Here is a 14991-nt window from a genome sequence, read left to right on the forward strand (position 1 = left end):
CACCACCCCATTCCCATAACACAGCTCTTCCAGTTTTCTCCAAGAACATCCCAGGCCACTGATCTTGCAGGCCCCCCGACAGAAATCCAGGCATGAGTAGCCAGGTGCTTCACCAATGGCAGAACCTCTGAGGAGCGGTGAGGAGATAGGGCAGGGTTCAGGGTAAGGGGAGGGGAAACCAGGAACATGGAGCCCACCTTCACAGATGTCCCAGGCACACCAGGGGTGTTCCGCTGAGGGATCCTTGGCCTCTGGGTGGCGCAGGCGGAGCAGGACCTGCACAGGGATTCGAGAGGCCAGGTAGCCCACGGCAGTGTATGGCTCCTGGATTTGGGCAATGGGGTAGATCCCTGCCAGAACCTGAGGGGAAACAAAATGCTCAGTCTGTTCCTGACCTCCTGCCTCTTCTCCCTCCCTGCCCCCTCTGCCCTCATACCTGTAACTGCCTGGGCAGAAGGGATGGGAATATGAGGCCAGGGCAGTCACAGAGCTTCACAGAGGGGGTGAGAAAGTAGGTCTGAAAATATCTGGTGTGGCCAGGAGTTCTGGAGACACTCACAACCTTCCTGCCCACCAGCCCGTTGATCAGAGAGGACTTGCCCACATTGGGGAAACCTAAGGAAGGCAAGAAAAATTAACATTGGACAGTTCCCTACTCTGCGACAGGCAGGATGCAGTACTGTAGCCATAGATAAAAAGGGAAGTAAGGCACAGAAATTAAGGAAGCAGTATAACCCTGCAAATTTCAAATCAGACTCTGGGCCACCAGGGCTGAATCCTGGCCTCTCCACTTATCAGTTTTGTAACCTCAAAGCAATTTACTTCATTTTCTGAGCCTCTGTTTCCTCATTTTACAAGTGCAGATACCTTCAAGCTCAAAGTGGTCAGGATTAAATACGACTGTGTGGTTCAGTGCCTGCAGTACACTAAATGCCCAATACAAGTGAGACATGCAGCTCATAATCATCGGAACTTCTCCAGGGAAAAGACTGGAAACCCTTGAGGCTCACTGCCACTCTCTTCAGGACCACCTCCATCACTCTGGGTGACTTTGGTATCTGCACAGGTGGCCTGTTTAGCACCCTGGCCTCTCAGTGCCAGCATCTATCTTCCAAAGGTCATTTCCAACTACCCACTGCCATGGTCATACCCTGGATCTGGTCAATTCACACCTCCAAAATCTCAACTGCAAGCACCACTCTCTGCCCTGATATCCTATCATTCCAGCTCACTTATTCTGTTCCTCAGTTCCAATAAATCTTCACTATTCCATACAGGACTCATGTCCTCACTTCCCTTCTTACCCAACTGAGATACCATGACCCAGCTCTACAGCCAGCCCCTTTCACAGACCATGAACTCCCAAGTCCTGCCCCTCTTCTCCATCTTACTTATTCCCATGGCTCCCATCTCCCAATGCTCTGACACTCTGGCTTGTCCCATAATCACCAAGGTCGCTCCCACATCAAGATCTTTTCATTTACTGATCCCTTGGCCTGGAAGGCCCTTTGCCCCTATCTCCAAATGGCTACTTCCTCTCAACATCCCGGGTTCTTCCCAGAGGGGGCTTTCCATGAGAACCCTCCTCTCTAGGTCACTCTCTACTCCCTTTCATTGCCCCTAAATAATATGATTTCAAATCATGAATCAATTCACTTCCAAGGCAATAAGCTCTGTGATAGTAGGGACTTTCATGGCAGCTTAATGTGCTCCTGGAACACCCCCTGGCACTTAGTAAATATTTACCAATAACTAGAAGTAAATCTAAGCTCAGGACTGCCTGTGCCACAGAAAATGCTCTCCCTTACATAACTGAACACAGAGAAATTACTGCAGATGCTTGAAAGAGTGGACACCCCACCTCCCACCCTTGCCAGGGAGAAGCAGGAGGAAAGGACTGGAAAGGGTGCCATCTGTCAGCAGTCAGGTAGGTTGTTCCCAGGACAAAAAGAAGACTAAAGTCAGGAGCGTTTCCAAGGAGCCCAACTAACTACTCTACTCTCCTTAATTTGATTCCCCTATCACCTCAGATGCCACAACTTTGCCCAAGTCCCTTCTTACCTCTCCCACCAACAAAGGAAAGAGGCCCTGGGCCCTAATCATACATTCCTTTCTTCCCCACCAAGAGCAGGGACAAGGCTCTTAATTCAGGGAAGATTCTCCTTGACAATAGACTTAAAGGGATAAGTCTCAGAAAGATACTAATGCTAACTAAGCTCCTGCTAGGACTTAGTGATTTCTCTACTACAAATTGATGAATACCATGGAACAGTTAAGACATATGTCATTTAGAACAACGCCTGGTACTTGGTAAGCACCATGTAAATATTAAATTTTAACAATTGTGATTATTACTATTAACACTATTGGTCAGTCATCATAGGCTATCCCTATGCTATTCTCTTCATTCCTCACATCTGTTCTTCTAATTGGGTATCAGCATCCTCATTCTAAAAATCAAAATAACTAAGACTCAGAGTGAGTAAATAACTTGCTCAAAATCAGTATAGAGCTAAGAAAAGCCCGAATTTAACTCAAGGGTGCCAGGATCTTTCCACTATTGCCGACACTTTCCTTTTCTGAAATTCTGTACTTCAGAGGAGGCCGCCATGCATGGGCCACCACTTCCTTACCCACACAGCCGATGGTCACCACCCCATCTTTGTAGCGCTCCCGGGTTGGGCCGGTCGGCTCCATCGCTGAGTCAGTCTGCTGCTCCACCAGGACTGCAGGTCCATCCTCCTCTTCCTCCTCCTCCCCAGAGCCATTTCCCCAGGTGGCCCCTGCCACATCTCGGGCAATCTTCTCCCGCCAGCTGCTCAAATCCACTGTCAGGGAAGGAGAAGATGAGGAAGGTTCTCCCCAGGGCCCATAGAGTTCTATGCACTGCACAGCTGATCTAACTGGCACCCTCTGGAGTTGGAAAGTGCCAACCTACATGACAGATTCTCCCTAGCCTTCACTTGACCCCACCCAGAAATCATGTGAATTTTTGAGTTCCAGAAAAATACTGGGAAGACTGAAGGCAACAGACCACTGGGGCTCCTGCCTATCTGCTGCCTTTGTTGCCACCAAGTCAGTTTGCTCCCTCTTCTATCCCTCCCCCTGGCTGCTCACCTACATCCACAATAGAAAGGACGAACTTCAGGGAAGGTAAGCAAAATGACTCCAGGCCTTGGGTCACCCCCAAATCCTTCCACAGCTCCCCTCTAAGAGTATATACCTTTCCCTGCAGTGATGGCTTCACAGGCTCTCAGCAACTGCTCTGGCCCCAGGGCCCGAGTCCAACCTCTCCCCCGCCTCCGACTCTTCTTCAAAACTGAGATCAGAGGGCACAAGTGTTAGTGCATGGGCTTATGCACCCCATCTCACCCACCACCCTTAGGCCCAAGATCAGGTACTCCTTTGTCAACGAGGCTCTCTGTTCTCCCTGTTGTCCCCTGCCACCCCACCTCTCCCATGCTGCCTTCTTCATTGCCCACTCACCGCTACTGGGGTCCTCTGGGGTGCGGGGGTCCCGAGGGAAAGAGGTAAAAAGGACTATGTGGAGCTGGGGATAGTGTTGGTGAAAATAATGCTTCCAGGCAACCACGAGAGCCGGTGGGGCTAGATCCACCTTGTTCAGGACCAAGATCAAGGCCAACCCAAGTTCTCCAGTCACGTACTCGTAAAGTGCTGGTGGGAAATTCACAACCTGGGACAGGGTTGGTGAGAGGAGGGAGCAATCAGAGGTCAACGCAGAGTTCTCTGCCTCCAGCTCCCCACTCACCAGGCACCACTCAGAGACAAGACTCTGGTGGTAGCGGATTCTGGGGCAAAAGGGTAAATCAGCAAAACTGAACTAGAAAAATAAAGTAGCAGTAAGCAATACCTGTGCATCTGTCTCTGGGGGACTTCTTACAGGTCCTGATTAGGGATAGAAATGAGCCAAAAACAGGACAAGGAAACAGTGATACCTAGCACACTGGCGTAAAGGTTGGGGTCAGGCATGGGGGTGGGGGTTGGGATAAAACTTAATACCTGTTTTTGTGTGCACACAATGATCTGCATGTATATACATGCACATATACTCATGCACATGTCTGCAGGCTTGTGATGAGCATGTGTGGCTGTGTGAGTGCGTGTGAGCACACACATGTCTGTATGTGCACGAGGGCATGTATACGTGCCGTTAAGGACTTCCAACCTAAATGTCCCCAGAGACCTCTCTTTTTCCCACTAGAGGACAGCAACGGAGTGGCAAAGCCAGGTTAACACAAGGGTTGCCCAGCAGCCAAGTTTAGAGCCTTAACCACTATCCTAGCCTTCCATGTAAGGCTGAGCTCTGTAGTGACTGATGTGGCGGGGCAGGGGAAGCCCCCAGCTGCCTTCACAGAATCCCGGGGAGCACCACACTAGAACTTTCTATTGGTTTAGCTGTGGTGGAATGAAAACGGGATACCTAGTTCTTTATCAAAGGAAGTAAAGAAGAGAGTCTGTTAACCAGAGCAGGAGTGACAAGCTGTGACACTGATGAATGAAGGACTGAGTTCCTCACTGCAGACATCACTATGAGGTAGAGAAGACTAAAAAAGAAAGATACCTCTCCATCTCCCAACTCCTGCCTCTGCCCTTTACCCCATAAGAATCTTCCTCCCCCATCCCCCTTGTCACCCTCATCCCGAGTACTCACTGGATGTCGGGTATCAGTGATAAGCAGAATAATGTCAGACATCTCCAACACACGCCACAGCTGCCTCCATGTCTGAAAAGACAAGATCAGTGGAAGAGTACCTAAGTCCAGAATTCCTCTCCTGACTGACCCCAGACCAACTGGACCAAAGGTCACTATGCCCAACTCCTGTCCCCATTCCATTCTCACCTCCAGATTATGTTCAAAGTAGCTGAGTTTCTCAGAGGTGTAAGCCCCATGAATCTTCCCAAGATACTCCTGGAAGCTCCGTTCCTCCTGGCTCATTAGCTGCTCTTTGGACATCTCATAGCTCCAAGGAGGACGTCGGGGAAAGTCCAGGACTGGGAAGTTAAGAAAAAGTCCAAGTAAGTCTGAGAATAGTTTCAGGGCTCAAGAGTGGATCCCAGACCTCTCACCCCTCACAGTCAGCTTTTCCTCCTCCAACCTCCTTCCCCCAGCCCATTGCCTCTCCCAAACATCCAGGTGTTGAGCTCTCACCTGAGCCAGGCTGATAGACCTCCCGGATGTCCAGCTCCAGCAGCTCAGCACCGCCCGGCTGTAGCACTTGCTCGCGGGCTGCCCTCTTTCTCCTTTCCACCTCCTCGCGGCTATCTCGCTCAAAATGCAGCCGGTATCTAATGGGACAGGGACCCAGCATTTCTTGCAATCCCGTGGCCACAAACTCCCCTCCGTAGAGCTTTCTCTCCAGAGTTTTCAAGTCTCCTCTCAGTCGACTCTCCCTCCAGTACCTCTCCCGCAACACTCGGCCTTCCCCTAAACCTCGCCCTTTTAAAAGCCAAGAACTCTCTCCAGCCCCTCCGGTAGGGAGGATTGTGGCCCGCTCCAGTGAGCCAGCTGCCTGCGGAGACTCGGCATCCCAGTCCCTCCTCCTCCACCAGCAGCAGCCAGCTTTTCCCCCCAACACTCTCACTTCCGGGTAGGCGGGGATGCCCCGGCCAGCGCCCCCTGCCTGCTCTCACCGATTTGGGTCATAGCTTCGAGGACCCAGCCCCTGGGAAGGCTGCTGGTTGAGCCTGCGGATTTGATGGGTCACAGATTCCCCGTCCGAGGTGTCGGTCTGCTCCTCCCGCCGCTCCCGGCTCCCGCTGCGGCTGTTGGAACTGGATCGCAGCCCATCTTGAAGCCCTGCGGGGAGGAGGCGGTGACGCCAATATGGGACGGCTCTAAGGGGCCGTAAGACCCCCTCCCCGGTCTGTGTGCTTCCCCTCACACCACCCCACTTCTGTTGAGGCCCGATCCTTCCACCATCCTGCCCAAGACCCTACCGGATGTGCGTTGGGGGGGAGTCATTCCTCCTCCAGGGACTTGCGGGGATGGCGCCCCGTTCGAGCTGGAGGGATTCCCCTCCCCCAATTCTCCATCCTTTCCCACCCCTTCCAGGGAGACTGGGGTGAGAGAACCCCGATCGTCGGCACGCGGCCAACACCCACTCCTATGCCCCGCAGGGATGCGGCGGGCACACCCCTCCTTCCAGAGGTGCGGGAGCCCGAGCCCCGCCCCCTCCCCTCGCTACCGCACTGACCTCGCTTCCGCTCCCGCTTGTCCTGCAACTGCTTCTTCTTTTGCTTCACGCTGAAGGGCTTCTTTCTCGGCATGGCCCGGACCAGTCACCTGGCCCACCCGCCGCCGAGCTCCCGCCGCCTCAACTGACTCCCCCCCCACCCCCCCGGGCAACCCCCGCCGCAAAGGCCTGGGACCCTAGAGGGGCGGGGCTATGAGGTGACGTCAGCGGGCGGGCCTGGCCGATTTGCCCCCCCGTTGCCTGGGTGAAGGCGAAGGAAATACGGCCACTTCCTTCTGGGAGCGAGGCGAGACGAGGATGCGGGGTGGGCTACCCGCACGTGAGAGTCAGTGGCACGGAGAGGGCGCAGCAGCTGCGAGGAAGGAGGCGCGCGTGGGAGGATCAAGCTAACTTCGTCACGGACGCTACCAACTCGCGTTCGGAGGAGGGGGGAACGTGTGTCACCACTACCTTTCGCGCTGGGGGGGAAGCTACCACTCACCTGGAGGGGGCGGTGGAGCGGAGGGCGGGTCCTACCACCTGGGAGAAAGAGGAGCGGGGATGCGCTGAACCTACTCTACCCACCCCCACCCCGGGCTTGACCCTAATGGAAAGACGGGACTGCGCGTCCCGGGAATGAAGTCCAGTTGCTCGTCTACGCTGGGGGCGGGGTCAGACGTCTCGAGGGGCGGGTAGCGGTCTGAAGAGTCCTGGGACCCAAATTCCTTGTGGGAGCGATAAGGAGCAGGTTTACAGATCATAAAGGCAAGCGCAGGCGAGGAAGGAAATCCAGGTGGGACAAGGATTTTTGGAGAGAGGTCAGAGGGCATGAAGTTGTGACTGCAGCCGTTACCATAGTAACCGGGAACCGGATGTGGCGATCTTAAGGGGCGACAGCTCTCTCAGGTCTTCTGGCCCGAGAGCCTATGGACTCTATGGCACACAATGAGGAGCCGGTTGTGGGGTTTTTTTTCAGAGAGGGGATAAGAGAGGAATTCTTCAAAGCATTTATAGGAACGCAACAAAAAGAAGGCTTGAGACTGCCTCTGTGCCTGGCAGAGACCGAGGGAGGCGTTTTATGAGAGAATGAGCCGCACAAAAGCTCCTCGGAGCCTTCCGGAAGTGAAATGGCGGGAGCCTCAGCCTTTCCATCCACCCCCCGGAAGCGGAAATAGAATCCCAGCGTGCCCCTTCCTCACTGCCCTCCAAATCCCGCTGCAGCCATTGCCGCAACCACGATGCCGAAACGAAAGAAGCAGAATCAGCAGCAGCCGCCGCCACCGCAGCAGCCCCCGCTGCCAGAGCGGGAAGAGACTGGAGACGAGGAGGATGGGAGTCCTATCGGTGAGGAGCTCGGGAGGGGTGTGCACATGCCTGTCAGCTGGCCGAGGCGAGGGGTTAAGGTCTGAAAAGGTGCGGGGGAGGGGGCTCTAACGGAAGGAGGAAGGGCGCAAGCGCTGGGGCGGGGATAGGAGGCTGTCCGGTGTGGAACCCTGAGCGAGTTCTCTTCCTTGACCCCTCAACTTCGATCCGGCCTCTAACCTTTCTGAAGAAGGCAGGGGAGGAGAGGATAAAGAGCTCGTGTGCGCAGTCGCAGAACGCCAAGGGAGAGGGGGCCCTAGAGAGGTTGCAGATTGCGATGACTAGGATAACAATTTGTTACCAGACTTGCACGGGGAAGGTAGAAGTGCTGCCTTCCTTAAACTACTCTGGGGCGGGGGAGATCGTTCTGATTGGCCAGCAGTTAAAGAGAGGGATTGGATTACTTCTGGAATCACCTGGGATGTTTTGGGTAGCAACTATGTAAGGGAAAGAGAAAGATACCCTTCCCGCATTATCTTTTTTTTTTTTTCAAACTAGAAACGCTTTTTTGAGGAAAGGGCAGGGAGATTTGCCTGAGAACTTGTAACACTGCTGAGAATGTATCTGGCTTTACTGATTGAATTAAGAAATGAGTAGTAAAAAAACATAAGAGGATCATCGGTACGTTAGTTCATTCTGATGACTATACTTTCATATCTACTCTTAGGACCACCCAGCCTTCTGGGCCCTCCCCCCATGGCCAATGGAAAGCCTGGTGACCCCAAGTCAGGTGAGGATGAGGGGGCTCTGAATCTTTGATTAGGTCCTGGAGAAGGGAGCAACGGAAGGACTAAAACCCAGGAGGACTTAAAACCAGAAGATCAGGGATTCTGTACAGAAATGAATGGAGAGATGTTATATATTCACAGATTGGAAAGCTCAATGTTATACAAATGTCACTTATTCCCAAAATGATCTATAGATTCAATGCATTTCCAGTTACAATCCCTATAATGGAAATAAGCATTCTGTGTTATTACATGGAAATGCAAAGGATCAGGCTGAGAGACTGCAAATACAATCTTGAAGTAGGAGGACTTACCCTGAATATCACTATTTACTGTAGACCTATATTAGCTATGGTGTGGTACTGGCACAACAACAGACCTAAAAGTCAATAGCCCGGTACAAAAAGTCCAGTAACAGGCCTGCACATACGTAGACACCTCATTTATGATGAAGATGGAGCTGAAATAGTGGTCATTTCAGTAAATGATGCTGGATTAATTGGATATTCACGGGGGGGGGGGATGAATTCTGACCTCCTATTCATATTGTATGTAAACATCAACTCCAAGTGAACTGTAGATCTAAGTGTTAAAGGTAAAGAAAAATATTTTCATGGTCTTAGAGGAGATAGGAGTTCCTAAACAGACCAGAAACATTATAAAGATTGATAAACTGAACTACATTAAACTTTTATTAATCAAATGACACCATTAAGAAATTAATAGGAAGTCATAGAATAGAAAATATTTGCAATAAATAGAACCGATAAAGAGCTTGTATCTAGGATATACACAGGACTCTTTTAGACAACCTGTTAGAAAAATGGGCAAAGTATCAGAACTCTCTCAAAAACAGATCTAAATGACTAAGAACATGTGAACAAGAACTCAGTATCATTAGTTGTTAAATAATCACAAGACGAAAACATAACACTTAAGACCCTTGTGCATGTTGGTGAGATTGTAAAATGGTGCAATTCTATGGAAAACACTACGGAGTTTCCTCAAAAAAAATTAGAACTAGAACTACCACATGATCCAGCATTCCCACTTCTGGGTATATGTCCAAAAGAATGGAAAGCAGGATCTTGAAGAGATACTTGCACACTCATATTCATAACAGCACTATTCACAATAGCCAAGAAATGGAAGCAACCCAGATGTTCATTGACAGATGAATAAACAAAATACATATATATATATATTCATACAACGGAATATTATACAGCCCCCAAAGGGAATGGAATCTTGTCACATGCTACAGCATGGATGAACCTTCAAGCCATCTTGCTAAATGAAACAAGCCAATCAAAAAAAGACAAATGTATAATTCCACTTATGAGGTATTTAAAGTAGTCAAATTCATAGAAGCAAAGTAGAATGGTGGTTACTAGGAGCTGGGTGGAGGGGTAGAAGGAGAGTTGTTTAGTAGCTATAGAGTTTCAGTTTTGCAAGATGGAAAAGTTCTAAAGATCTGTTTCACAACAATGAGAATTTACTTCACACTACTAAAACATGCACTTAAAAATAGTTAAGATGGCAGATCTTTGGCACCTGGCTGGCTCATTCAGTAGAGCATGCCACTGTTGATCTCAGGGTTGTGAGGTCGAGCCCCACGTTGGGCATAAAGTTTGCTTTAAAAAAAAAAAAAAGACAGCAAATTTTACGTTACATTACATGTACAAATTTAACGTTACATGTTCCACAATTTAAAAAAAAAAACCTCTCCAGAGTGGCAAAAATGAAAAAAATCGACAATACTAAGTGTTGTCAAGACTATGGAACAATTGCCGGTGGGAGTGTAAATTGGTACAGCCACTTTAAAAAAGAAAGTTTGACTTCATTAAACTTTAGCATACATATACCCTAGGACCCAACAATACCTCTACTACGTTTATACTCAACAGAAATGCATACATATGTGTAACAAAGACATGTATAAAAATGTTCATAGCAGCATTTTTCGTTATAGCCCCAAACTGGAATCCACCCACATGTCCACCATCAGTAGAATGGATAAATAAGTTGTTGTGTGTGCATGCAATGGGATACTACACTGCAATGAAAATGAACGAACTCCTGCTACAGGCAACCTGGATGAATCTCACAAACACGATGTTGAGCGAAAGGAGCCAGACAGAAAAGAATGCAGACTGTATGATTCCATTTATGCGAAGTTCAAAAACAGGCAAAAACTAACCTATGGTGCTAGAAGTCAGGATAGTGGTTACCTTTGGGGAGGAGGGTGGAATAGTGGGATAGGAGGGGCACAAAGGGGGGGAGGAATTGCGAGTATAAGAAGGCTCTATCCCTTCACCTGGGTGGTAAAAACACAGGTGTGTTTACTTTGATGGTAATTGAGTTGTACACTTAAAACTGGTGTATTTTTCTGTATGTATATTGTACTTCAATAAAAAGTAAAAAAACAAAAACACAGGGCTTCCTTATCCGGATTAAGCTGGCCACTGATCACCTTTCCATGTCTTTCTTTCTCTCTCTTTCTCTCCAGCTCTTCACAGAGGTCCTCCAGGATCAAGGGGACCAATGATTCCACCACTGCTGAGTCTCCCACCTCCTCCCCGGGGCAGAGGCCCAATTCGGGGAGGCCTAGGCCCCAGGTGTGGCCCATATGGTCGTGGTTGGTGGGGGGCCAATACTGAACCTCCTTTTCCTGGACCAGGCCATGGGGGTCCTTCCAGGGGAGGCTTTCACAAAGAGCAGAGAAATCCTCGAAGGCTCAAAAGTTGGTCTCTTATCAAAAATACCTGCCCGCCCAAGGATGGCCCCCAAGTTGTGGAAGGTGAGGTCCATTTTTCAATGCCTATACACATTTAATACCCATCACTCCCAGAATGCCTGTGACTCTACCATTCTAAAATGTCTGGAAATGGCAGGGAGTAGAAAATCTGACTGCCCTCTCTATCTCTGCTTTTTGTTACATTTGTTTCCTTTCTTATATTTTAAACTTACCAATTTTCACTTGTTTACAGACAAATCCAACCGCCCTGTCTGCCGACACTTTGCCAAAAAGGGCCACTGTCGATATGAGGACCTCTGTGCCTTCTACCACCCAGGCGTCAATGGACCTCCTCTGTGAGACTGTGCCTTCCCATCGAGGCTGGAAGGAGCCCTCTGACCCAGCGGCCATATATTTCCCTGTGGCCCTGTGATGGCTACTGTGAGGCTGTTCCACCCACCACCCTCAGTCAGTGACACCCACCCCCATCCGCCACCTCCCCAATTTGGGGTCCAGAGCTGTGTTTCATCACTGGTGCCCAGTGTGTGGGCTTTCTTCTGATCCAGCCTCCAGAGACTCGCCTTCAAGACCCCATCTTTGCTCCCTTCAACTCCCTCCTGGATCCTCTTCCCCCTCGCCAACTGACTGCTGAACAGGAAACCTCTTTGGTGCTGTTTCTTGTGCATCTGTCCACCCAGCCCCCGGTACTGCCCTCGATTCCTGAGAGCCCTGGAGCAGTTTCCTACCATTCCCTTCTTCTAGCTGCTTGTTTTAAGTCCTTTTTATGTGACAGCCCCTACCCCCGAAGTTGCCAGTTGCTCTGTGAAACTCACCAGGTTGACCTGGGGTCAAGTATGGATGACGGGTGCAGAGTTACTCCCTGAAAGGCCACTCTCCCTGCTTTTGGATTTTGTAGTTTCTACATCCGTAGCATGATCCCCACCGCTCTGGTCTGTGATCACTGTGCTTTGTGAAACTGTGCATCCCCTCATACGTAGCCTTTCTCAGTGTCCGTGGCATCTTTGTGACTTCCCAACACTAGAGTAAGTTTTTCTGCCAAAATGAGTGAGGCTCTTGGTGCCCTCTAGACTTTCCGCACCTCCCAACATGGGAGAATTGTGAAACTTTCCACAAGACTGCCTCCCTGTTCTCCCCATTCTCCTGGTGTCGGTTTTTCTGGGTTTGACACAAGCCCATGAGATGTCCTCTGAAGCCTCTGACGGGCTACCCTATTTCCTCTCCAGCCCACTTTAGTTAGAGTATGTCATTGTGAGGCCACCAGCCCTTTCGTCTGAATTCTGTGAATCTCCACCCGGCCTACCTTTGGGTGGAACCTGGACAGTACTGTCGCCCTCATCTAACCTTCTTCCCTACATCCCTGGCACTGGTTGTTTTCTGTGAAAACGGCAGTGAACAGGTTTGGTTTTGAACTGGCCCTGAGGAAATGGGTCAGGAGTTGTGTGGGCAAGACGGAAGGATGAGAGCCGTTGGAGAACTGAGAATGAATTTTTTTTCTTTTTAACATTTTTTTATATTAGTAATAAATGCAGTGGAAACAAGCATTTTCTTCAATCCCTGTGTTCCAGTCATCTCTGGAGGTGCAGATAAGGCTGTTCTTGTTGTAGTCACTTTATTCTTCCATTTGTTCATACACAGTGGTGATGGAGAAAGGAAAAGCTTGAGTTTCAGTCTGAAGGAACCAGCAAGGTCCCATTAACCTGTAAGCATCAAACACACCAGGCTGCATTACGTTCGAGAGTAAGGTTTTAGAGAACGGAAAGGCCAAGTATCCATGGAGTAATTTTTTAATATTCTACCCATGTTTGTAGGTTTGATGTTTTTGGAGTTGTAATGGCTAAAATGGTCTTTCAACAAATATTTGTAGATTTGAATGTGGCCCTGACAATATATTAGACACTAGAAATAACAGAACTAAAACCAGTGAATTTAAATCTACAGGGGAGACACGTTTATCAAAAAATCATGAATATGTGTAAGGTCACACCTGTCAAAAGTGAGACATAATGAAAAGAGAGTCGGTAATAAAGGGAGACTAGGAAGGTGACATCTGAGACAAGCTCTGACGGACAAGCAGGAGGCCTGAGGTGGAAGAGTAAAGTCCAAGCTAAGGTGTTTGCTAACAGATGGGAAGAGTAGGAGACGAGGCAGAAGGAAGAAGAGCGAAACCACTCAGGGCCTTGCAGAACATAAAGATTTGGTTCTTTTTCTTAATACCAAAGCCTTTGAAGGGTCTTAGGCAGGTTGATATGGATTAGATTCGTTTTTCAACAAGATTGACTCAGTGTATGGAGCTGACCAGGCTTGGAAGTGCCTTCAAAGGTAACCAGTAGTCCAGGTGAGTTATAGTATAGACTTGGGTAGTGGAACAGGAGAAAAGTAGATATTTGAAAATAGGTCAAAATGAAAGTATTTTAGGTTTATCAGGGTAGTTCTGGCTTGCATAACTAACATTTAAAAAGAAAGGGAGAAAACAATGCTAGGAATTTGTTTGAAATAACTGAGTTTGAGCTGCCTTTTAAGATCTCCGATAGGAGAAAGAAAATAGGTGGGTATACAGGTTTGGTATTCATATTAAAACTAGTGACATAAATGTCTTCTGCATATCTGAGTGTTTTACAATATAGGTGGTAGTTAAACCATAAGCATGGAAACATTGATTATTAAGTACCTACTATGACCCAGTTTATCAGCTTTTAAGTTCAGTTGTAACAGAAACCAAAGGTAGTCTTAAAGCAAAATAGAAGTTTATTTCGTACAGTTGGAGAGGTAGACAGCCCAAGGTATCAGGCCACTACCTCAGGTATTCAGAACCCCTCCCCCCAGGTTTCAGCTCCACAATTACTGGGGTCAGATCCTCCTATTCATGGTTTGGAAAGTGAAGATAGCTTATCCATGTTCCAATTCTCAGTATGCACCAGGAAGGGCAGAGGACACCAGCTGTCTTGGAGGAAATTTCCTTAAAGCTAATACAGCTCTTCAACTTTATGCCACTGACTGTAATAACTAGTCTTCCTGGCTGCCACTGAAGCTTGGATAAGTGATCTTTATTCAAGCAGCTATGTGCTAAGCAAAATACTGGACTTACAGGATGAACATCCTCTATTAGCCCCTCTGCTAAAATTTCGGGGTGCAGTAGAGAGTAAGACTAAAAGTGTCAATGCCCTCCAGCCAAAGACCACCAGGAACACACCCATAGTCAAGCAACTGGATATATTAACTCCGCAGAGGTTATCTCACTAGAAGAGGTTAGGAATGACAGGACTAGGGTTTGTGCTAGGTGATTTGGGGGGAAGGTTCAGGGAACGAAATTGTTCTGGGTTGGGTGCTATCAGGAAGTGAGGGCAATATAATCTCATATAGAAGGAGGGAGAAATGAAACATGGCTAAAAGTATAGCTGGTCAAAAAAAGCCATCATTTTAGTGGAGAGGGGGCTATTTAATATTTATGGTGTTTGCAGAATGACCTTGTCTTTGTGCTTAGAGATTATGAACTTTGTCATACTTCATGACAGTCACAGTAGCCTTGGCTGACATTGGTGTTCTGTGAGGTTATGTTCAACCTGAGCACCATGGCCAAGCTGTTAGAATCAGGCCAATTCCAGTTGTCAGGGGCTGTTCTTCTCAAAAGTGAACACATGAATAATTACAGGTTGTGATTAATGATATGAAGGAAATAAATGAGGTACCGTATAGAGAATAATGGTCGGGGGCTACATAGGATGTGGTGGTTGGGTAGAACTCTCTGAGGAATCCGTTGCTGAAGTCACCTGAGAGGAGAATGTCAAGTGGGAAGAAGAGAGGGCCCAGGAACAGCCTGGAGGAGGCCTGACATTTGGTGGCCAAGTAAGAATGAGGATGAAACCGACAAGGAGATGGAGGAGGGTTGGCCAGAGGGGGTTGGGGAGATATCTCAGAGTGTAGTGTCTTCTCTTTGCTTAATAAATATATT

The 14991-nt window shown here is 48.7% G+C and overlaps 2 protein-coding genes across 17 annotated transcripts in view; one reads left to right on the plus strand and one right to left on the minus strand.

The window, feature by feature from the left end:
• Positions 1–6873, minus strand: part of GNL1 (G protein nucleolar 1 (putative)) — a 73506-nt gene extending 66633 nt beyond the window's left edge. For 13 of the 14 annotated variants that reach the window (XR_010413555.1, XR_010413554.1, XR_010413553.1 and 10 more), the window contains exons 1-10: positions 6216–6873; positions 5653–5818; positions 5171–5307; positions 4862–5013; positions 4673–4744; positions 3487–3694; positions 3224–3319; positions 2634–2828; positions 437–615; positions 198–360 (exon numbers count right to left, since the gene is read on the minus strand). Coding sequence is in view for 1 of the 14 variants with exons in the window: in XM_045866491.3 (XP_045722447.1) it covers positions 198–360; positions 437–615; positions 2634–2828; positions 3224–3319; positions 3487–3694; positions 4673–4744; positions 4862–5013; positions 5171–5307; positions 5653–5818; positions 6216–6288 (1441 nt within the window). In the remaining 13 variants the exon portion in view is untranslated. Of the gene's footprint in view, positions 1–197; positions 361–436; positions 616–2633; positions 2829–3223; positions 3320–3486; positions 3695–4672; positions 4745–4861; positions 5014–5170; positions 5308–5652; positions 5819–5958; positions 6131–6215 lie in introns of those variants that run through there. The other variant, XR_010413556.1, reaches the window with a different exon arrangement.
• A 47-nt stretch (positions 6874–6920) lies between these two features.
• Positions 6921–12593, plus strand: PRR3 (proline rich 3). 3 transcript variants are annotated; one of them, XM_045866493.3, is made up of 5 exons: positions 6933–7538; positions 8224–8286; positions 10257–10439; positions 10794–11084; positions 11275–12593. In XM_045866493.3, the coding sequence occupies exons 1-5, from the start codon at positions 7433–7435 to the stop codon at positions 11379–11381; spliced, it is 750 nt and encodes a 249-aa protein (XP_045722449.1). In that variant the 5' UTR covers positions 6933–7432; the 3' UTR covers positions 11382–12593. The 3 variants fall into 3 exon arrangements, with proteins under 3 accessions (XP_054361737.1, XP_045722449.1, XP_045722450.1); XM_045866494.3 differs by lacking the exon at positions 10257–10439; XM_054505762.2 differs by lacking the exons at positions 8224–8286; positions 10257–10439 and having other exon boundaries at positions 6921–7538.
• Positions 12594–14991: the final 2398 nt, after the last annotated feature.

This window comes from Mirounga angustirostris, unplaced genomic scaffold (assembly GCF_029215605.1).
Source record: "Mirounga angustirostris isolate CCGP_5_RB_7025 unplaced genomic scaffold, mMirAng1.0.hap1 SCAF_8, whole genome shotgun sequence".
NCBI classification, from domain to species: Eukaryota; Metazoa; Chordata; class Mammalia; order Carnivora; family Phocidae; genus Mirounga; species Mirounga angustirostris.